The 23,414-nt window shown below is 37.5% G+C and overlaps 1 protein-coding gene across 2 annotated transcripts in view; it reads right to left on the bottom strand.

The window, feature by feature from the left end:
• The window catches only part of CACNA2D1 (calcium voltage-gated channel auxiliary subunit alpha2delta 1), a 496,866-nt gene that overhangs the window by 28,681 nt on the left and 444,771 nt on the right, over positions 1–23,414 (bottom strand). For both annotated transcript variants that reach the window (XM_075558477.1, XM_075558479.1), the window contains exons 21-28: positions 23,310–23,371; positions 18,740–18,816; positions 16,715–16,775; positions 9,055–9,152; positions 5,987–6,074; positions 5,218–5,280; positions 4,426–4,529; positions 3,417–3,503 (exon numbers count right to left, since the gene is read on the bottom strand). In XM_075558477.1, the coding sequence (XP_075414592.1) occupies positions 3,417–3,503; positions 4,426–4,529; positions 5,218–5,280; positions 5,987–6,074; positions 9,055–9,152; positions 16,715–16,775; positions 18,740–18,816; positions 23,310–23,371 (640 nt within the window). The remainder of the gene's footprint in view (positions 1–3,416; positions 3,504–4,425; positions 4,530–5,217; positions 5,281–5,986; positions 6,075–9,054; positions 9,153–16,714; positions 16,776–18,739; positions 18,817–23,309; positions 23,372–23,414) is intronic.

Genomic DNA, 23,414 nt, shown 5'->3' with positions numbered 1-23,414 from the left:
CACTACTTTCCAGTCACTTCTGATTCAGGGTGAGATCTGCAGGGGTTCTGAGGCTGTTCATAGTTGTGGCATCAGAGAGCCTCATCTTTGTTTGGAGCTCTGCTCGGTTTGAACCCCTGACTTTGGACACCAGTCCAGGGGTTTTACTATTAGCTATCTTGGGCCTCTTCTAGCCACTCTGTCCTTTATCCAAGTCCCAAACTGCTTCTATATTGTAGCAATCTGCAGGAACACCCATTCCCAGGTCGATAGGTGCCCAAAGGACAAGCCACTCAGCTATAAACCGCAGCCCAAAGGTGCCTGGTTCCAGCTTCTTGGGGCAGCAAACTTAGTTTCTCTGATTAAGTTCCTATAGGGACCTAACTTTTAAATAAGCCTTTGGCCAGAAGGCACTCAACTTTCTCCCTCAGGAGGCTGAGCAGCCCTGTTTTCTCTCTTGTGTTCCTGGAGCGGCCCTGCTTCTCTGGTGTCACCACTATGTCTCTTCGATCAAGGATGTTCAGCATAGAGGGATCTCAGGTTCTGAAAAGATGCACTTCATTCCCGGCTATTCTTGCTTGATGCCAGTGAACTCCTTTGCCTTCTGCTTCTGAAATGGCTCATTTTAAACACAGCCAAATGGCAAATCTGGCCAATCACCACATGCAAGTTCAAAGTCTTTATTATCACAATTAGCCTTATTAATAACGACTCACAATGGAGTCATACCATCCTGTCAACACCACTCCCCAGCCGCCGCTTCTGGCACCAATTTTCTTTGACGCAGATGCATCAGAAAGAATGGGAATACACCCCATCTTAATATTCTCATCCAGTTTCGCAGGTATGAAAAACACTGGGTAGAAAGCCATATTGAGTAATTCACAGTACCGTGCACACATGGGTACACACACACTCACACACACACACACACACAGTAACAAAGAACTTCTAGGAAATATAAAGCTGTGACGTTGTTCTGGACATCTCCTTCATCGTGACTGTGATACTTCTGCAGGTTATGTTTTCATCTCCCTAACACTTCCCTAAAGAATGCAGTACATTTCATTTACACCGTGTCAAAACTGCCAGGTCAGCATCCTTGGGGGCTTCAAGTCTGTTCCTTTTCAATGTTCTTCCCAGTGTTTTGGGGTAATAAAAAGGGTCATTGTCAGGATTGTGGACTGAATAGAAATCCTAACAGATTTCTCAGAGGATAACATTTGCTACTCTAGAGGAATGCACAGGTTCATTATCATGTGGGGAAAAAATCCTCAGTAGTCACTTTCGGTTTTATTCCTCACCAATACAATTTTTGATTTCCTTAAAAGTTGTTCCTAATAAACATCCTCTCCTGTGTAGTGTGAGAAAATTGAACAATCAATTTGAAATCTAAATAAACAGTCACTATAACCTACTAAGTAGACCTCTTTGCCTTGAATTTAACTGGTCCGACAGGTCCCTTCAGAAGCTATTGTTGAGACTGGACTTTATTTGTTGAAGGGACGCTAATGAGACAAGCAATACGAGACCAGTGTTACTGAGAGACGCACAGGTATCTGGAGTCATCCATTGATCGCAGAGTTATATTTAGACACAATAGTTTTCTGAATCAACTGTGTCTATATGAACCGGGACCTTAGTAGCTACACTTTTTGACATGTTCATGTGGGTGTGTGTATGCATATGCACATATACAAACAGATATGTATTTATATGGAAAGAGATATGTATCTAAAGGAAAGAGCTCACACAGGTGTAGAGGCTTGTGATCCTATGTCAAGGTATTGTGCATCACACTGCAGACTTGTAACTGCAGGGCTAACAAACGTGAGATCATCAGGTGAGATTGAAGACCAACGGATCCCATGAATGTAGGATTAACATGTAAGATAGTAGGCTCTGGTTGACAGGCTGCTGAGGTTGACGGATCCAGGATAGGCAGGTAAGATTGTAAGCTCCTGGGTCACAAGATGCAGAGACCCAAGAATCCCAAGGACTGAAGGAAGGCCTGATGTTAATGAGCCAGATGCAGGTTACAGAGCAAAATCAGAGCCTTGCTGGAACATTCATTTATGGATAGGAGGCCACCCACAACCCCAAGGAAATGCCTTTTCTCCTCGTTGGCTGTTCATAGCAAATCTCACCATGGAGGTGCTGATATCAGATCTCATCATGAATATGGTTATATATATTAGATAATAAAATAGGAAATAACAAATCATTATAGAATTGCCAAAACACACCATTAAATAACTGTCAAACTGCATCATAGCTGCTAAACCTCTGAGATTTTTATGACACAAGTTGACACCTACCTAATTCTTTTTAACAGGTGCATAGGAGTTTACAGTATCCCCACCTGCTAGTGTCAGGTGGATTTGGAGTCACATGACCCTATAGAGTAGAACTTTTCTTGAGGATTCCCAAGTCTGCAAAATTTCAAGGCAGCAGAAACACTCATCTTTCTCCCAAGGAGCAACTGCTGGGTTTGAACCAACAGCATTGTGGTTAGTAGTCTAATGCTTAACCCATTATGCCATCATGGATATGCCATCCAACCAATACAGCAAACACTGTCCTTGTGTTAGTTCTAACTCATAATGACCATATGGAGGTTTCCTAAGGCTGTAAATCTTTACAGTATCAGAGAGCCTCATCTTCTTTCCCCTTGTAGTGGGTGGTGGCCTTGAACTGTTGACCTTGTAATCAGTCACCCAGGGCCTATCCTATAGCACCACTGCCTTCAAATTGACTCTGACTAATAGTAACCCTTAAAGGTTTGCTGAGTTTTTATATCTTTATGGGAGCAGAGAGCCCCATCTCCTACAGAGTGGCTTATGGGTTTGAATTGCCCACCGTACCATTAGCAGTAACATGTACCACATAATATCAGGTGTCCTTTGGTTTATAGTATAGGTATGCCTAATTTATAAGTTTCATCCCAATAATGTAAATTTAACTTTTCATGTGTAAATTATTACAAGTATGTTCATCTTTGGCTATATAAGTTTGTGTATATATGAAAGCATCTTGTGATTAGATCTTAAAAGCATCTTGTAATATGGATTACCAGTATTGAAATTTTTGTTATATGACCCTAAATTAACTCCAGTCATTTAGTCAAAAGGGTATAAAGTAACCACTTACTGAAAAATTTCCAAATATCTATATATTCTTTATGTGATTTTATGGAGGCTTTCATACATAACTATTTCATTATTATTTTTAAAATGTATGTGCCTTTGTGCTTACCATCATTGAGCTTTTTTGATGACCTGACTTACAAGTGATATATCAGCTTATAATATAAATGCTATCACCTTTAATTTTGGACACAATGTATACTTGCATGTATGTTCGTGTGTGTATGTGCATACACACAGAGGCTGGTACGCTCATAGAGATTCCTATACATGTATAATATGCATGCTTACCTGCAGGTTTAAGAAGTTTTCCTTGTATATATATTTCTACAGCCTTGCTTACCATAATGCCTGATTCATAGGCACCAGGCCCACTTTCTAAGAAAGAAAATAAAAAGGAAAAGAGATATATCCTTATAAATCAAATCATAATATTGAATTTTCTTAATAGTTTTAGGTCAATAAGCCCATAAAAGTATTTGTTTACAGATTCTGGTGGGTATATTCTATAAAGAGATTTGTGGTTTCGTCTTTCTTTCTTCTTCCCCTGTACACTAGGCTAATAAGTGTCCATGAATTAGTCTATATAATTGATTTGGGGCCCTGAATTACTCCGCTTGTCTACCACTACTTAGACATTCTAATGGATGGACGAAGGCCAAGTCTGCGCTCCTTGGCATTTACTAAATTGTTGGGGAGACTGCTTTGGTGAAGTGGAGAGATTGATCTTGGATTCACAGCTGACTTTGCTTGTTATTCATCTATGAGATGTTTCCTGGGGGAAGCTCTGACATAGCTCTCCACTTGAGTTTTTCCATTTGCGAAAATAGAGTTGAGTAATATCTACCCCAAAGATGTTAGAGGATTATAATATTTTGAGGAAGAAACACAATAAAATATTTTAAAGTCTGAGCTATTATAAATGTAAAAAATACTTTATTAAATAATTAACACCATAAAAGGTAATTAATCAACTTACTCCATTTAATTCATTAATCATTTAATATATTTTTTTGTTGATGAAATTAGGGATTTTCTACCTGTGTTTCCTTCGATTACTAATAGTTGCTACTTATAACTTTAATTACACACTATCTCTCCATGACCGGAGGGCTGTTTCCTGCGTATGCATGTTACATCCTAGTGACATGGAGGACTGATTACTTTATCCTTTCCCATGCTTATCTGCAGATGCTCCACAATGTCGATATAGAAGTGTCTCTATCTCTGAGATAGCAGGGAGTTGCAATGGTTTTATTTTTTGAGAACACGAGAGGGTTGGATTCAGAGCAGTACTCACTGTTAAAGTGGGGAGCAGTGAAAACATAGTTGTCGTTATCCAGACTTCTCTTATAGAAGCTGTCCTCATATGTCTCGGGGTTTTCTTGCCAATTGTCTCCCGCCCTAAGTGGGAAAATAGCTCATGGTTTGTGTTTATATGCTCTCAGTTACCCGATGACCTGCTTCTCTTGCTGCGGACATCACTGAACTTTACAGAGAGACCAACATCTTATGTCTACGAGGATGTAAGGATTTTAGTGCTAAGAGGTGGCATAACTAATGCTGTTTATTAAGCAATATAACAGTATATCATTATTATTACAGATCTGAAAAAGTTTACTCCTAGTTATAGCTGAGCAAATTACTATCTTGGTTACCATGAACAAGTTAAAAATAGGACAGTTAATATTAATTAGCTTGGCGCCTACCAAACCCAGTTCACAACACCATTCTGAAGATAAGCAGATAAGATACAAGAACTATGAGACGGTGAAGCCACGGCACAAAAACAACAGGCTATACGTTATGTTCACTGAACTTAGGGTAGCCTGCACCCACCAAGAAAGCGACTGTGCCATCGTTCACATGTTATAATAAATCTCAGACATGCAAAGAAATAATTGAGGAACCCTACAGCACTTTCCTGCAGCTAACTGTGGTATTTTAATATGGAAATACTTTAAACCATGACTCCAACCTACTAACGATGATGAATTCGTGTGAAAAAGGGCTCCCTTGGACAGTAACAAACTGATTCTTAGAAGCATCTTTTGAAATGTACTGCTTTTTACAGATATTTCGTGGAACTTACTCTTTGGGATACACTCTGGTAATCCCACCATCAGTCACAACAAATCGCGCTTTCACTCCCTTGCTGGAACAGAAGGGGAAAAATGTACGTGTTTTAAAATTCAATTTATTTGGTATAAAATACGAAGTTAAGATTTTTTTATACAGAAATAAAATGAGTCCCTTAATCGCAAGGAGGCAAAGAGGATAATGAGAGTATGACACAAAGACTCACTATAAAACCATAGAAACCTTTATGAACTAAGCACAGCAGCCCGCGAAGCTATTGCTTCTTTACATCCCCCATATAGGTCTATGCAGCTCTGAGCGGGTGCTTTACGAACCCTGACGTCTGTGACTTACATCACAGGAAAAGGACTTTGGGGCGGGAGGGGTCACATGACGTTTCTTTTCAATATTGAGTGCTGGCAACCAAAAGAAGCTTGAAGTGGTAAAAATCAAGGCTGTAAAGTGGATGGGATTAGGTTTTCCAGAAATTCTCATAGAAGAGTCATTGCTACCTTGGAAGACTGACCAGGTGTTTTGTTGCGATAGAAAAAACAATTCCTCAGTGCAACTATGTAATCACACTGACGAGCATGCACTGTACACGCTAAGCAATCCCAGATGTCGGTACTGATGCACACAACTAAAACCCTAACTGAATATGCTTCCCTTCTTGAGAAAAAAGAATAAACTTTAAATTTGTGGGAACTATTTCAAACCATTTACCAGAAAGACACTGACTTGACATGCATAAGTATTTTTATTAATAAGGAACATACACTTACATGTTTTTTTGTTTACTCCAGTAATTTTGGACAAGTTCATTGGTAAAGCCCGCATCCAGCAAGATTCTATTAATTAAGTCCGTGTTACCTGGCATAGAAAAAGAGTGCCTTTAGTTAAGTATACAAGGTTTTTATCTAGAATAAAAATGGGCCTTTGAATATGGATGTTTCTGAGAATTTAAAATTACTTTATCCACTCATTTTAACATGTTTCTTATGGTCCATCCTACTTTACAGTTTTAAAAAGTACGTAGGAAGTATTAGTAGTGGAAAGGCCAATTCCAATTGAGAAAATTATTTTTAAAACAATATAAAAAATACCTGAAATATGCCATATGCCATGTCAGAAAAGAGAGAAGAAAAATTCTTCTTATGCTTTTTTTAGGTTAGTATGATGATTCCCAACTATTATGGTATCAAAGACAATTGAAATATATACTCACATCTGTTTAAATTCTGCATGACTATCTAGCGGAGGAGTTTTTGAAAAGTTCACAGAAAAAGGTAATTAACTGATAATAGAATTTTCCCATGAACTCTTTGAAATCTTTTCTTTCATATATGTATATATGTAATAAATAATTGTTCATTCCTTTTTCAATTAAAAATACATTTTTTAAAGTCTACTTTCCCCCTCCATGTCATAGAAGAAATGGCGTTTTAATTCTCTCCTATCCCCTCGGGAGACAAGTCAATATTTAAATAAAGTTGGCTTTATGAAAAATACATTATTATTATCTTTTGTCATGGGCCAAAAGACTTTTCCATAGGCATGTAGCAATTCATAAAGTGGGTTTTGGAATCTACTTTTTTGGAAAAAAAAAGAGCACAGGAGTAGGCTGTCCTTTTGTAATAGCCCCAGGACATAGTAGCCTAGGCTCAGAGGTGATGGGAGAATGGAAAACCAAGGTCTGAGTCAATGAATGTCTTTCCGAAACAACTGTGCAGTCTCCATTCTTCTCTCCAAGCTCTGTGTGTAGCTCATTCACCCACAGAGTTCTTGGAATGTCGCATTTATAGGATTTCATATGCTTGCGATAAGGCAGAGAGGTTCTCGCTGGGTGTACTGACCTACGCACCAGAGCAGAACTGCCCTGTAGGGCGTCACAGGCTGCTGTCTGTAACGGAGCAGACCATCAGTCTGTTCACTCCTGGGGCCACCAGTGCGTCTAAAGCACAGATCTTTTAGTTTACAGCTGAACCCTGAAACATCGCCAGACTTTCCTTAAAGAATATATGGTCCGCCTATTTCTATAAGATGTTTTAGGGGAGGCAGACTGGAAAGCATTTGCTGGTTTAAATCTATTATATTATTTAATTAAATATTACATAATAATTTAATTCATGTTTTAGACTATAGTTTGTTGTAGGGATTCTTAAAAACTATATTAATTTAGAAATGAATATACTAATATGTCAATTTACAAAGGTCAATTTGGAAGGTGTGAGGCATTATAATTCTCAAACAATTTCTGGTAAAATAAAAAAAAGATAATTATTTTGATTTATAATATAAATTACTGTTGCTCGTAATACTGCAGTTTTCTTCATGTTTTCATTATACAACAAGAATAAAACTGCATTTTGAAATATATTCCCAGGCTAACTACTTAAATATAAAAGCATATTCTTAGTATTGATATTCAGCCATGTGACTACCTGCATGTAATAGAGCAAGCATTTATGATAACCTTGTCTCCTGCACAGGACCGTGCGTTTCTCATCTGAGAATAAGTAACGCCATTTGTACAGCCAGCCACCTGATACAAGTCTATTAGCTATTATGGACGTGGCAGGGCTGTGGTGGCGCTGTTCAGGAGCTCCAAACGTGAAGAGAGACTGTCTACTCGTGGGCAGATCTTCAAAGCCTCACAAATCTTATCTAGGGATGCTATGAGTTGGAATTGATTCGATGGCATTGAGGACGAGGAAATGAACTGGGACTTGGAATAATATTTTTGGAAGCTCCCGCTCAGTCACAGTGAGGTTGCGCTGAGCAGAAAGGTTTGGAATTACTCAGGTTCAGCATAGTGTAGACTGCATGCACCTCTGACGGTGTTTTATGAGGCTTTGGAACCTTCCAGTTTGATTTTGTCAAAGGGAGGTCCAAGGAAAGCTGTTATTTCTTGTTCGAAATAAATTTGTTTGAGTGGCTGCTTTGAAAATGGAAGTTTTTCACTTTTTGGAACTGGCTACACAATTGAGATAAAGCAGGGAGAGAGAAGGAGAGCGATGAGGAAGACGAGGCAAGCAGAGCAGGAGAAAGACAAAGGAAGAGCGCGTCAATGATCTGTTTTCCAATGTTATTTTAAGTTAAAATTTCCATACAGTTGGCTTTTCTCTTATTCTCATCCACAATATAGTTTTTCTGAACAGTGTTTTTATAAAAGAATATTTTGATAACTTATTATTAACAAAGAATCTTAAACTATGAGATCTATGGTCTGGCTAATGCTAATTTCTCTGAAAGGCAAAAAATATGGTTGAAACTAATTACTGATATATTTTTCCTATTTCAACTTGATAAATTTTGTAACACAGGAAACTATTGTAATGTATTTTCAAGATCTAAAACTGAAAAACAAAACCAAAACAAAGCCCTGTCGTGGAATCAATTCAGATTTACAGGGACAATGTTTATTGAAATCAACACAGAATATAAGAAATAAAATACTAAATGATAATTTTATTTATACTTTGTTCTTATTTAAATACTTAAATTCACTATATAAATCAGAAGGAATACATTTCTAAAATGTTCTATATCAAGGAGGAGAAGAAAAAAAATCCCAAAAGAACAATCTAAATTAAATTTCCTAAATGTAAGGAGTAAAGTCTGTGTAGACTAATCACATTCAATCATGTGCGAGCATCAAATATTTTGCTTTGGAAATTCTATTCCATTTAGTAATAGATAATAAATAAACATAAATATATGATTGGGAAAAAGTAATATTAAAATAATAAGTTAAAAGTTACACCAGCACACTAACAAAATGATAAGGCTCAATACGTGATGAGTGGATATAAGCATTCTGAAGCAATGTGGCAAATTCATCCATACTTACATGATGGGTTATTTGGAGTTTTTCTATCAATGAGCTCATTGAAATTTAAAAGGAATTCAGTGTTATTATCCGATATTTTCAGGTCGCTGCAATAATCTCTGTGAAAATATGTTAACATGTTAGGTATTAAAACAGAAAACAATCAAATATATGACCATCACTGATAGTGAATATATGGACTGGTTCCATACCTTCACGTCTTTTTACAATTTACATATTAAAAATTCAAATTACAAATCATATTAAGGAATTAGTTTCCATAAGAGACAGATACAAAGATAGTTACACCAAGACTTTTTAGAGAGACCTCCTAGCACTATGCCTTCTTGTTTAGCATCTGTTAATCCATGAATTGAAACAGACCATTTGTTAGAGGGCCCCCGGTCAGGTCCATCTCAGAGCAACCTGAGCGACAGCAGAATTAAACACAGCTCAGTCCAGTAACGTCTTCACAGCCATTGTGACATTTGACATCTCTATTGTAGCCACTGTGTTGACTCATTTAATTGAGGGTCTTCTGTTTTTTCCTGCTGGTTCTCCACTAAGCATGCTGTCCTTCTCCGGGAGTGGCTCCTTCTTATAAGATGTCCAAAGTATATGAGGCCGTCTCTATATCCTTATGTCTAAAGAGCATTCGGACTGGATTTCTTTTAAACCAATGTTTCTCGTTCTAGGACAATCCATAGTATAGTCAATATTCTTCTCCAACACCATCATTCCAAGGCATGAATTCTTCGATCTTCCGTATTCACTGTCTAGCTTTGGCGTGCATAGAACCACTGCCATTGAGCCGCTGACGCATAGCAACCCTGGAGCAGAGCAGGACTATCCCTTTGGGTGCGTGAAGCTGTAAATCTTTACGGAAGAGCCAGCCTCTTTCTTCTGCAGAGGCGTCAGACTGCTGACCTTGGGGTTAGCAGCCCAATGTTTAAAATTAACCTACCACAGGGACAGAGCTCTGCATACAAGGTGACTGAAAATACCCATGTAACTTGCTGCTCCTATTGCCATTGATTTGGGGTCCAAGTAAATGGAAAACCTTGACAATTTCAACGTTTTCTTCATTAATCATGGTTTTGCTTATGGGTCCATTGGTGAGGATTTTTGTTTCATTTATGGTGTAGTGTAATGTATGCTGAAGTCTTTGAACTTCATCAGGAATTGCTACAAGTTCTCTTCAGTTTCTCCAAGCCAGTTTGTGTCGTTTGCATACCTCAAGTTGCTAATAACTCTTTCTACAATCTACATTCTTCTTCCTATAATCCACCCTCGAAGACTATGTGCTCAGCACACAGACTGGATGAATATATGACAGGATATCACTCTGGCATATACCTTTCCAGATTCTAAACCATGCAATATTCCCTTGCTCTGTTCCAATTTCTGCCTCTGGGTTTATGTGTTGCTTGAGCAAAATTAAGGGTTCTGTAGCCCCTATTCTTCATCATGTTATTTACATTGGCATACGTCATTTATGGTGTTTTGCTTTATGGTACTTTGTAGATATTACATTTTTATTTTAGTTATTTTACAAATTAATGTTCTGTGCTATTTCAAATATGGCGACCAGTACCATTTTTTCTGCAAACATATGTGCACTTAGTGTCTCTGTCACATGCTGGTCATTCTCGCAATGATTCAAACTTTTTCAAAATGGTATTAAACACACTAGACTACAGTACAGTGCAAACATAACTTTTACATGCTCTTGGATTCCAAAAAATTCACGTGACTCATTTTATTTCAGTATTAACTTTGCTACAGTGGTCTGGAACCGAACCCACATTTGAGCCAAGATATGTCTGTATGTTTTTTAATATTTTGTTTGAAATTACCTTGTTACTTGCATGTATCCCTTTCTAAAATGAAACTTTGCTAGTGCGTGATGCAGACTACGGCTATACAGGAAGCACCTGATCTGTCAGCATCCAGTGCTCAATCAATAGCTTTGGCATTCCCTACTCCCCTGGCATAGCTAGAGCTGTCGTTTTCAGCTTTTCAGTTTCACAGTTTTAAACAGCATAATCATTGGGAACCTCCTCAAAGCTTTTGTTTATTGAAGTCATATCTGTCAATATTTACTATACAGGAATTAAGACTGAGAAATGTAAAAATATTTATTCATTTAAAGTGTAATAACATACTCATTATGTATAAGATAACACATTTTCATGAGAATTTACTGTTTACCAAGAAAACAACAATACACATGTAATGAAAAGACTTGGATTTTTCTTTTTTTTTTGCCAAACTCCTCAATCCCAGATGTAAGAGGTGACTGGAGCATTCTCACAGTTCCGAAGAGAACTGTTTGAATCATTTTTGAGAAGATTGTGACTATTGTGTTTTGATAAATTAATATTTGTAGTCTCGTAGCAATTAGAAGTAAAATGGACTCAGAAACAATATTGATGAAAAATTTGTAATGTGCTACATTAAAATTCAATGCTCTGTCTTGCTCTTTGAACATAGCTTTACTTATCTTATTTTGTAAAACCATTCACTGGTCACCATCTCGTTCATTTGGTATCAGAGTGGAGAAGACGGATGTTTCTATAGTCCCTTGGATTGTTTCCTTAGATTATTCAATTTTCCCAACTCTTCTTCCTTCCAGATGAGGCCATACCACCAATTTCACCTCAGAGGGCTGCTCGTGAGCTTTGAAGCCCTCAGTTGCTACTCACTCAAGTCGGATGAAGGACAGTGTCTTTGTGAATTATGGTGAGCCAAATGACCTTGGTGTCCCCAGAGACAAGGGTCCTGATCTCCAAGGGCCAGTGTCTCATTTCCTCAAGATATTTGGTCATGTCTAAGCCATTTTCATATTTAAGATGTTTTCATGTCTCAAAACTTTCCACCTACATCTTCCATGATGTTCATGGATATATTTATAGTGCAAGTAAATACATACATACAAAGACCCTTCCTCCCCCCCCCCACTTCTTTCCACATCTATTCAGCCTGCATGTTAGTAGGATTGAAATTTTTTAGACATGTGAGTGTGTGCCTAAAAAGACAGCATCTATGAAGGGGCTTGAAAAGTGTCGTGAAAATTTTCCATTATCTTTTAATTTCACTTTCCCATGAACTTTTCAAAGGCCCTTATATTTTGCTTATTTGTTAGCCTAGTTACTCACAGTAAAGCTTGGAATCTGAGCACTTAGATATAATAAGAGACAAAGACTATAGCTACCAGACCCATAATGTATGGGAGGACCTTGCTTATATATTTTCTATAAACCATTGTTTTCTAAAATAAATCGATGTTATCCACATTGATCATTATGTCCTTCTAGGGTAGAAATGTCCTAAGAAAATTGAAGAAGTTGAGTGGTGAAAACTTTGTACAGCTTAACATTCTTGAAGAACAAATCAAATTTTCAAATTCTGGCAAACATGTTTAGCGCCCCAAAGTTATAATCTCTTTTAGCACTTCGTGTTTCTGACCAATAAAAACAATCAAACCAACATAAAAGTCACTGCTCTCAAGTTGAGCCTGACCCATCGCAGTTCTACAGGACAGGACAAAAGTGCCCCAGGGGTTACCGCGACTGACTGTTTATGAGAGTAGAAAAACATCTTTCTCCCTCTGAGGGGCTAGTGGTTTGAACTGCTGACCTTGAGGTTAGCAGCCAACTTGTAACCCACTTGACCAGTAGGGCTCCTGGTAATCATCTGACCAAAAGATTTTCTATCTACCAATCTGACCCCCTAAAAATCTTGTAATGTAAACATTTTCAAACCAAAGGACCTTTGGTGTTAGAAGTTTGGTAAATTATTTATTTCTAGCGTAATGAAAGTGAGTGTGTTCTCATTCCATTTGCCAAATTTACCTGAAGCAGACCTCACAAACAAGCTTAGTTCAGGTTATTTCTTTCTTATTCTAACTCATCTTCATCTTTGCAATGCCTTTTTCATTTCAGATAATCTGGAAGTGGCAAATTCTATGTGCTAAGTTCTTCATCCCTATGACTGGATCTAAAATGTATGGAAACACTGTGAAAATTACAATTAATAATTATCAAATAGGTGAATTTATTCACAAAGGAATTAACAAAACTAATACCCTTTCTAAAATATGATAGCTTTAGAATTTAAATGATTTGAGAACAACTGCTCTTCAACGTTCTTTAATAGGCGCTATCACTTCCTCATCCCTCCCCTCCATTGCTTCCTCATACAGTGACGAAGAGCCCCAAAGCATCAGAAATCTTAGGGGGCAGATGCAGGGACGCAGATTGGCTCATTCTTACCTTTGGTGAGTTACAGCCACTGCGTTTTTGGCCACGCCCACACACTATGCCACTGGTGCTCCTTCCCATTATTATCACAACGATATTTAGGTTTTAATATCACATCAAGGGCTATGCTAAATAATTTGCATGCATTATCTCATGTAGTGTCGAAAAACTCTGTAAGATTATACTGTTGTTATTTTGGTATTGTTATTAGGTTGGCATTTTCTTGTAAAGAAATTAAGGCAGATATTTGGCGAAATATGCCGTAATGTGGAAGATCTGGGACAGTCCACAAATGTCTTTCTCCATAGCTTGTCACGCTGTTTTCACTGAGGACAGTGACAGAGGGAGGACAAAGGACTATTGTCCTACACCCATCAATTTATCCTTTCTTTGCTCACTGGGTATTACTCTTCTCAATTTGACATCACTTTGACATTCACAACTCTCTTGAATACACAATTAATATTCCCTTTTCGAGGACACCTCTCCTACAAAAACGTTTTACTCATAATGACTGGATGGTCATTTTGTATTTTTTAGCATCTACGTATTCATTGTACACATTTTTATCTTAGAGGAGAAATGGATTCAAATTTCATTTTATTTAATATCTTTAAATTATTTCCTAATCTCTTAGATGAGGATAATTTAAATCATTACAGAGGTTTTTGTTTTTTTAAGAAGTAATCACAATCTTCAGGCGGAGTCTGAGCATGAATTAACTGATGTGGGCACTCTTTAGTTTGCTCCTATGCTGCCCTTTCCTACAAATACAGGTAAATTCCAGTCTTCCAATCAGCCACCTTGATGTTGATTATGACACAGGTCAAAAAAAGGGTTCATACCCTAATTACGACTGAGCTACAAAGAGTATATTGCTTACGTCTTAGAAAACTGCAACTGAAAGATAGATTTAGGTTCTCTCTGGGTGCCTGGGTTTTATTATGATTCCCACTGTGCATTATTAGAAAGGTAGGAAACCGGGCAATTGCACTGACAGCTATTTTCCAAGTGGGAAAGAAGATTGAATAATCAGCTAAGATAAAAGCACTGTCCACAGACAAAAGCAGTGTTATGACAAGATAGCAAGTCTACTCCCAACATCTTCTTATAATTTGCTCTGTTTATTTTCCTGTGGGACACCTCTCGGCTATTACAATTCTCTTTTCTAGCTATATCTAATTTTAATCAATCAAATTTGCTCAGTTTCTTGTCCAAAATGTTAATAATCGCAGGTATTGTATTTCATAATATAAAATTTTAAATATACTTCATATGTTTATAAATTTAGTCATCAAATATTTATTTACCAACTACTGTGTTGGACAAAATATATTTTATATTGGGTAGGTATGCAGTGCTAAATCAAAGACACTGAGTCCTGGCTCTCTTGGGGAAAGTAAGTAAAATAGAATGTGGTCAATGCTCTGGAAAGATAAACACAGGATTCTTTGGGAACAGAGAGAAAAATAGTCCAATTCAGTGAAGATTGGACATAATTCTCAGCTCAGAAACCTTTAAGGCCTTTGGGAAGGAGAGTGTGCATGTGTGTGTGTGTGTGTGTGTATGTGTGTGTGTATGTGTGTGTGTGCATGCGTGTGTGTATGTGTGTATGTATACAGTCCAAAACAGAATACAGAATTTGTGAAAGAAAAGACATAGTGAAAAAAATGACACATTTAGGAACTGGTAGAAGTTTAGCATGGCTGGAATTTAGAGCATGAGTTGAAAAAAACTGCTCTTAAAGGCCAGAAAATAAATTACTCAGGATCTGTAAACCACAATGTTTCTGCCCTAACTATTCAATTCTAGGATTGCTGTAAAAAAGAAGAGAAAATACATACATGAATGGATATTGTTTCCATCAAAATATAGGTTATAAAACAGACAGCCCACCTGCTGCCTGTAGTTTGATGGCCATTGACTAACAGTGTAGAGGCTGCAGCACCAATCCTGGACCTGAAGACCGTGCTGTAAATTAAGGACTGTCTTGAAAGCAAGACAATGCTACCGCTGAGCAGTAACTTATGAGAAAAACGATTGCTTTGCTCATTGTTGTAGAAGCGATCTCCAGTTATGTAATGGAGCCTGGATTGGGAAAGGGGGGCCCTTGAACAGAGAGGGGCAGGAAGTTGGTGTAGTCGTTTAGTAAGAGGACAAAGACAGCTGGGTAAACCGACCTGATCCCCCTGAGATGGACTGGGTGGGATTTGATAACTGATTGAAAGAATTCTTATAGCACCATAGATAAGTGTGTGACTGTTAACCAAAAGGTTGGCTGTTCGAAGCCGTTAGCAGCTCCACAAGAGAATGGCATGGAAGTTCACTTCTATAACGATTACAACCTGGAAAATCCCGTCTTATCGGGCCACTCTGAGTTGAAATGGATTCAACAGGTTTGATAATTGAATAAAAAAGAAAAGTTTACAAGAATGGGCAAATAAGGCGATAGTATTTCCTTCACTGATGTAACAGAAAGAGCAATTTCTGAAGAGGATACACATATAGGATACATTATTTAAAGCACCCCAAAGATACAGTTCTGCTAGTTTATGAGACATGAAGGCCTTATATGGAAATATGTGGGATAGGCAAGAGGTCAGAAAATGAATATACATACATATATATATAACCTATTTGTATATAATTGGTTTCTATAGTGCAGTGGAATGTTATAATGAACCACATTCCTATGTCTGTCTCGATTTGTAAACATTATGTCCATCTGTAATTTGGGAGCCATCATCTTGAACTGTAAGCAAAAATTAGATGGGCATATTTTGGTATATGTATAGACTGAAGAGTTTGAAGAAAAGCAGGAGAATTGAAGTTCATGAAACAGACGGAATCAACCGCCGGAGAAAGAAAATCTGAATAGTGTGTTATGAAGAAAGAGAAGGCCCAAAAGTGCCCAAAGTGGGAGTGCTCGCCATGTCCGACCCTAAAGGAAATCCAAGAAGGTACATCTCAGGGGCAAAGATGTCCATAAAGTCAAAAAATGTGTTTTGCTAAAAGGAACCTTATGAATTATCGAGCCTTTCTTGAGCTGGTGGCACACTGGCTGAGTGCAGGACTTCGAACAGAGCACTCTGAGGTTCAACTCCACCCGAAGTTCTGCAGGGAAGAGCCCCTTCAAACTGGAGCTGGAAGATAAGTGACACCGTACAACAACAAGAACATGCCTGTTTTATTCACCCTGGTAGCCCTGTGCTGGCGCACTGTTTCACACACAGCTGGTGTTGACTAAGTACCTGGAAGAGTAATTGAATGAATGACTAGGTTCTTGTTCCTGTTTAAAGTTCCCTTTCTATCCCATTTTATAATTTGCTAACAGGACGGTTCTGATCTCAAACTCGGAGCTGATATTGATGTACCACCCAATGCAAGATATTAAAAGAAAGAAAGAAAAGAAAACTAACCTTGGTGCTATGAATGTATAGCCAGATTCTTCAAAATTATCTGGTTTCAGGGTTTCTGAATCTGTAAAGATAATGTTATAGAATTAGATAAGTGATCCAGAGTATACATCCCAACGTTCTATGCTGACCAGAAGGAATTACCTAATAGGAAAAATTTTAAATAGACTAAATGTATCCTAAGTTAAATTTCAATCAACATAATGGCCTTTTATTCTTCACAAATAATAATGATGTTTTACAATATAATAATGCATTTTATTTTCTGAACATGGAATATGATAATTATATGAGAGGAAAATGCAATGACTTTGCTTTCTCATTTACTAGCCTTACCAGAACCAAGAAAAAATAGATTTTTATCAATGGTACACCAGAAGCATTTTATTTCAAAAGGCAATCTCAAACATTTATGAGTGTTCTTGTAGTAAAAATGAAGAAAGCCGTAAATACTTGTAGTGAATTAAGACTATATTAAATATTAAGATATCAATTAGCAGAAATGTTCAAAAATAAGTAATTAACTCTAAGAAAAAAACAATTTGAAATTAATGTGAAAATGCAAGCCAATTGCTTTCCCTTATTTTGGCTGCTCTGGCGGGAGCGATCGCGGGGGAAGATCTAGCAAATGAGACACAGAGGACAATGTCCAGTAGGAATGGAAATATCAGTGGAAATGCCAAGTGTATTAAAACAGAAAGAAGTTGAGCAACAAGAGAATACTTGCCCTTCATTTTGCCCTTTTTGGCTGTGAAAATCCATCGGAAAGAGAAAGCAAGGGGGGAAAAAGAGGGTAAAGCAAAGGGGGTCACAAACTATTTTATTCAATGACTTTCTTGAATAAAAATATTGTGCATAGATCAAAGGTTCATTTCTGTACAGTTGCAGTCTGAAAAGAAGACACATATTTTTGCAGACAGGAAATCTGTTTGTCAATTATTGCTAGAGTACCCTCTATGGACTGCAGTTATTTCAAGGGTCTGGTTTTCAATGTGAATAATGTATGTACAATACCGATGATGCGGGCCTATAAACAGCAGCCTTTCTCCAGAATCAGAATCCACTCATTATCCCCTCATTTTTCAAGTGAAGAACTAGCTCATGCAAAATTATTGGTTGGTAAAAGACCATCATATCTATCTATTAAGTGAAAGTCGAAATAATAATGTTTGAAGCACCAAGTGTACTATGCAAACCAGTAGGGGGACAACACGAAAGAAACAAATGGAAGACAATGTAATTTACTTTACGGTCAGGAGTAAAAGATAGGTGGGGTTTTGTTGTGTTATTAGTTTGGTTGTTTCATATATTTGTTTTTTTTGTTTTGTGTTTTTCTTTCTTCCTAACAAAAAAATCTTTGTTAGTCATAATTGAGCAAAGCACAAAGGATATGATGGTCATTTTACTTCACTAAATCAAATGAAATAAAACAATGACTTGAAATAGGCAGCACTGGTGTGAGAATTATTCCACATTCCAAATGATGCTTAAAAAGCAACTGATCTGAGTTATTTAACCATTAAGTTGAATTTTAATGAAAAAAAAGACATGAGAAAGTTAATCGCTACACCCAAGCCAGAGACTAGCTCAATTTAATTTATTCAAACAAAGTAAAAGATGTGAAGCACAATATTATTCCTGCCAAAAGCAAAATTAAAATAAAAAGGTAAAGCTTTACCAGCACAAAGCCACCAGTAAAGACTATGTTAATAACCAGCATGTGAAACACTTCACGGTGGCTTGCAGGCCCTTCCAACAACAACAGAGGACACAGCATTGCAATGATTCTACGAGCACATAGCAAGGCAGGGAAGGGTGGGGGGACTGCCAGTGGGACCGAGTACCTGCTCATATTCTATCCAGGTAGAATACTTCTTGTTCCTTGCATGTTTGGAGTGGGTTAGAATCATTGCTGCAGATTAGGTCACACTACCTGCTAAGCCTCGGGTAGTCTAAAGTCTAGACGTATTAAGATATCTGATGTTAGGAGATAACAAGGAACCCTGAAGTCACTTTCACAGTACTTACATCTGGCCTGAGTTATTGTCTCTTCTATTTTGGCTTTTATATAGTAAAAACTGTAGGTTGGTAATACCAAGGCCAAACTGCAATAGAAACAAGAGAAGCATAAACACAAACAAACAAAAATGAAACATACCTTAAAAGAAAAGAAAAAGACACATCAAATTCACGGAAAACCCAAAGACCTTCCTCATGGGAAGGAAAAGACATGTTACTTTGACACGAAAATGCATTCAGCAAATCAAACACTGGATTTGCTCTTGCCGCCCAGCAATTGACAGTACAGGAAGTCAGAAGAAACATATGAGATTAAACTAACAAAGGCTCCTGTGAATTAGCTATGGAGAAGATGCCATGAGTCCCTACTATATTCCCAGAATATTATAACTCTGAAACTTGAGACAGGAAAACAGAGCCGCGATGAGGTGCCATCAGGCTGGTCCAGCTCAGAACTGGCCTCCATGTAAAACCCACTGAGCACTGTCCACCCTGCGCCGTCCTCACAGGGTTGCTACTAAACATACCCTAACAACTGGATACCTCTTTTAAAATATGTTTTATAAAAGGTTAAAATGCTTGCTGAGAGGCACAGCACTATTAAAATTTTCAAATGGAAAAACTATTATTACGGCGAATCTTTTAAGAGCGGGAACTGGATAAGACTGCCTTGTTGTTCCAGGCTTTACGAGGTTTTCTGTCTTTCATAATGTGTGGTTTTACCTCTTCTGTATCACTTATTTCAAGGGAAATATGTGAATTTTCCTTCTCTAATTGGTTTCCATATTCCACAGGCTTTACTGTATTGTCATTACTTTAATAGACTACATAAAGTCATCTGAATCACGCGCTTTAAAAAATTCCATATTATTTTGTAGACTGTAAGTCTGCAGAAAACACATCGAGGGTGCGGTAACTGTTTAGGAGTCATTTGCTTTTCTCGTCTTATGGCAGATGTGCAAATTGGAGGAGAGTTCTCACTCAAACCGTCAGGCAAATACAGAATTTTCAGACACCAAGGCTTGCAGACAAGCCTGCCAGTAAACGTCGTCATAATGGAGGCTCAAGTTCAAAACCTGAGCAGCCGAGTACACCTCAATCTCACTCAGTTTGTAGTTGTCAAGTCATAAAACACACGGTAGATAAGAGCAGTTCAATGATTTCAAAGTATTATATTTCAAACAACACAACTACTTCTGTGTAAATCGCTATATTCTCACACTGGCTAATATATATGCACGGGCATAATGAATGAGAATAAATGTACACATCCAGTTGTAAATGCCCTTCACTGTTGCTGAGCATACACAAACTTTTGAAGCACTGGGTGTAAAAAAGGAGAAATGTCTAAGAATACCAATGGGATCGTTACCCCCAAAGAGGCTCCAACTGAGTCACTGAACATTTATGCTTGCTACTTAACCCCAACTATAGCAAGGCACGAGAAAAGATGCAAATTTCAGCTTTCGGGTCTTTGCAGGGGTCTCCTTTGAACGTCCTCAGTTCATGTTTCTCAGCCCTCAAGGATATACGTTCTAACGGTCACCTCATGACATATTGCTGGTGGACAATTAACTATAAAACCCCCATTTTCCTCCATAAGAAGACACATTTTAAAAATGCAATCTATGAAGAGGAAGAAGGGAAGGGGTTAACTGATCATGTAATGAAACCGCCAAGGGCGCGAATTGAGTGGATGCTGGCTACCAAGGTCCTCAAATCTTTCTCCATCACAGAGGAAGCCAGAGACTTCCCTTTTAGGAAAAGGTCACTGAAAGGTCAGGTAGATTTAATGAAGATCTCTACATTCATTTTATCGGTAACTTCCATTAAGTGATGGCAAAAATGAAGATTAAAATAAGCAGGGCAATTAGTCTGGCAGAAGATGACCTTTCCTGATTCTCTTGCCATTTATAAAGTGCAGTGCAGAATTATCAAACATTTGAAGATTGTTTTGTACAAACTCCTCTCAAGGGAAATTAGGGCATTTTTATTACCCTATCAGCATTTATTGCTAAGAGAAACTTCTAATTAAAACCGATAACTTTACATCATGCAATTGCTAGAGTGCCATTCTGTAAATGTGAGACACAACTCATGGATCAGGAAAAATAGTGTGAAAATCATGAAAAGATTGGTTGACAATTATTATATGACATGTATTTCGTTGCCCTATAAGGCTCAGATCGTTATTATCTCCAATACATTCCATAGAAAAATAATAGCTATGTTTAATTTGTTTCCATCTCAAGGCAACTGCTATTTCTTCTACTGATAGCCAGATAGTATCTTCACCAACATCTTGTGTTGCTGATACTGTCATCCTCCGCCGGCCCTGCTGACATGCTCCCTATAAAAGCAATAGACTGAGGGAGTTTTATTTCCAGCTAAGATGAAACTCTTCTAAAATGAGTGACGATCAAGATGGTGAAGCCTATACAATGTTTTTGTGACTTGTGCAAAGAAAGTGAACTGAATTAAATGCAATATAACACCCTTTTCAACCAAATGATATATCTCTATAAAATTATACTATTAATAAAAAATATATTATTTTTTCCATCAACTTAAATGCAATGTTTTGTTTTAAACTGCTACTTGTGAACAGAACAGTTTGACTCAAATACAAGGAATTAGAAAATAGGCCTAGAGGTGGGCTGGAGGGACAAGGAGCTATTATGGGGATGGTAGACATTCTTGCATGATAAATTATATTTTTCACAGTTACATGCAAGTAAAACACTCTGCCTGAAAGAAAATGGGTGGAAAATTGTTAAAAGTTTGAAGAGAGAAGAGAAGTAATTAACAGTTACCTAAGGCATTCTCAATTTTTGGCCTGTAGATTTCCAGGTACCACTGATTCGATTTGGGTAAGCGCTCATGGACTGTAGTGATACACTAGCTGGGGGCCTGTGTTTCAGTCACTGTAGCCACATGGCACACAGGGAGGTTGGTAATAATTTGGATTCATTTGGAATTGCGACTTTGTCAAACAGTTTTTTAATAAACTTGAGAAGGATGAAGAAAGTTGACAGTGTTTGCAAGAAAGTGAAAATACAACACAATGAATTTATGTTTTAATAAAAGTAGTGCACAGATATGCAAGGGGCAGCAACAATGAAAAGGTAGGAGGCTTGATGGATTGCAGGACTGAATGGTCGCTAGATTGTTGGAATTGGGCTACTAAAAAAACGATTAGAAAGCAAAAATATGATAGTCTAAGTGCTAGATGAGCAAATTCCAAATTGTTTTCAGAGAAGTTGAAGCACTGTAGAACAGAGATTTAAACAAGTGGCAAAGAAAGAAGAAGAATATCATCATTGGAGGAAAGGAATTCCAGCAACGTAGAGTCTAGGGCTGTGGAATCATCGGTACCCGTCATTCTTAAAGGCGGTCCATGGATTGAGTCTATTTGCAAACTGCTGTTACCGGCCAGTGACAAGTGTGTCACGTAAACTGAAAATAAGCATTTAGATAAGTGCACTTCAATTGACAGACTAATTTTATGCACATAGAGCTTAGTAATACAAGTGTGTATTTTATATTCTCTCTTTTTTTGAATTAAAAGATCATTTTATTGGGGGCTCTTAGAGCTCATAACAATCCATACATCAATTGTGTCAAGCATATTTGTACGTATGTTGCCATCATTATTTTCTAGACATTTACTTTCTATTGAACCCTTGGTATCAGCTCCCCTTTGGCCCCACTCATGAATACTTGATAAATTATATATTATTATATATACTTTTAAAATCTATTTTTGTACATTTTTGTTATATTTTGTATAAATGTGGATGTGTCACAAATAGTTTGAGAAATTACTTTCTACAATTCAAGCGCATTAAGAGTAGATGAAGACACACCTTTTCTCTAGTTCCTTAATGTTTCCTTCCCACTATCATGACTTCAATTCTCCCTTACATGTTAGACCAGAACATGCACACTGCTACAGATAAGAGCCCGAAACACAGGGAATCCAGGAGATATAAACCCCTCAGGGCCAACAATGAGAATAGAGACAGCAGGGGGATAAGGGAGTGGTGAGAAAGGAGGAACTGATCACAAGTATCAACATAAACCCCTCCCAGGGGGACGAACAACAAAAAAGTGGGTGAAGGGCAACAGAGAGCAATGTAAGATATAAAAATTATAATCTATAACTTATCAAGGGTTCATAAGGGAGGGTGGTGGGCGAGGGCAGGGAAAATGAGGAGCTGATATATAGGGCCCAAGTAGAAAGAACATGCTTTGAAAGAGATGATGGCAGCATCTGTACATATGTGCTTGACACCATGGATGATTGTGTGGGTTGCAATAAGAGAAGTAAGAGGCCCTAATAAAAGTATTTAATTAAACTTTAAAAAAAAGACAGAGACCCTGAGTTTATATATATATATATTGACCTTGAATAAGGATCAAAAGAAAAATTGTTATTTAATAAAGTTTTCTGTAACCTTGTTTTTAAAAAATAGTAACTTAAGATGAAAAATTAAATATTAAAAGATTAAATCTTAGTCCTATTAAAAATAAGAGAAAGATTGAGCGGAAATCCTCCTTTATACATAGAATCAATTACCTGTAATCTGTTCCATTAACCGGAGTCCATGTGTATGTTCTGTTTCCTTTGTCGATGTACCTCTAGAAAAGCACATTTGAGGAGGTTTAATACACCTTATGTTCT

The sequence above is a fragment of the Tenrec ecaudatus genome, chromosome 9 (assembly GCF_050624435.1).
Source record: "Tenrec ecaudatus isolate mTenEca1 chromosome 9, mTenEca1.hap1, whole genome shotgun sequence".
Classification (NCBI taxonomy): domain Eukaryota; kingdom Metazoa; phylum Chordata; class Mammalia; order Afrosoricida; family Tenrecidae; genus Tenrec; species Tenrec ecaudatus.
This window is presented reverse-complemented; position numbering and strand designations above follow the sequence as displayed.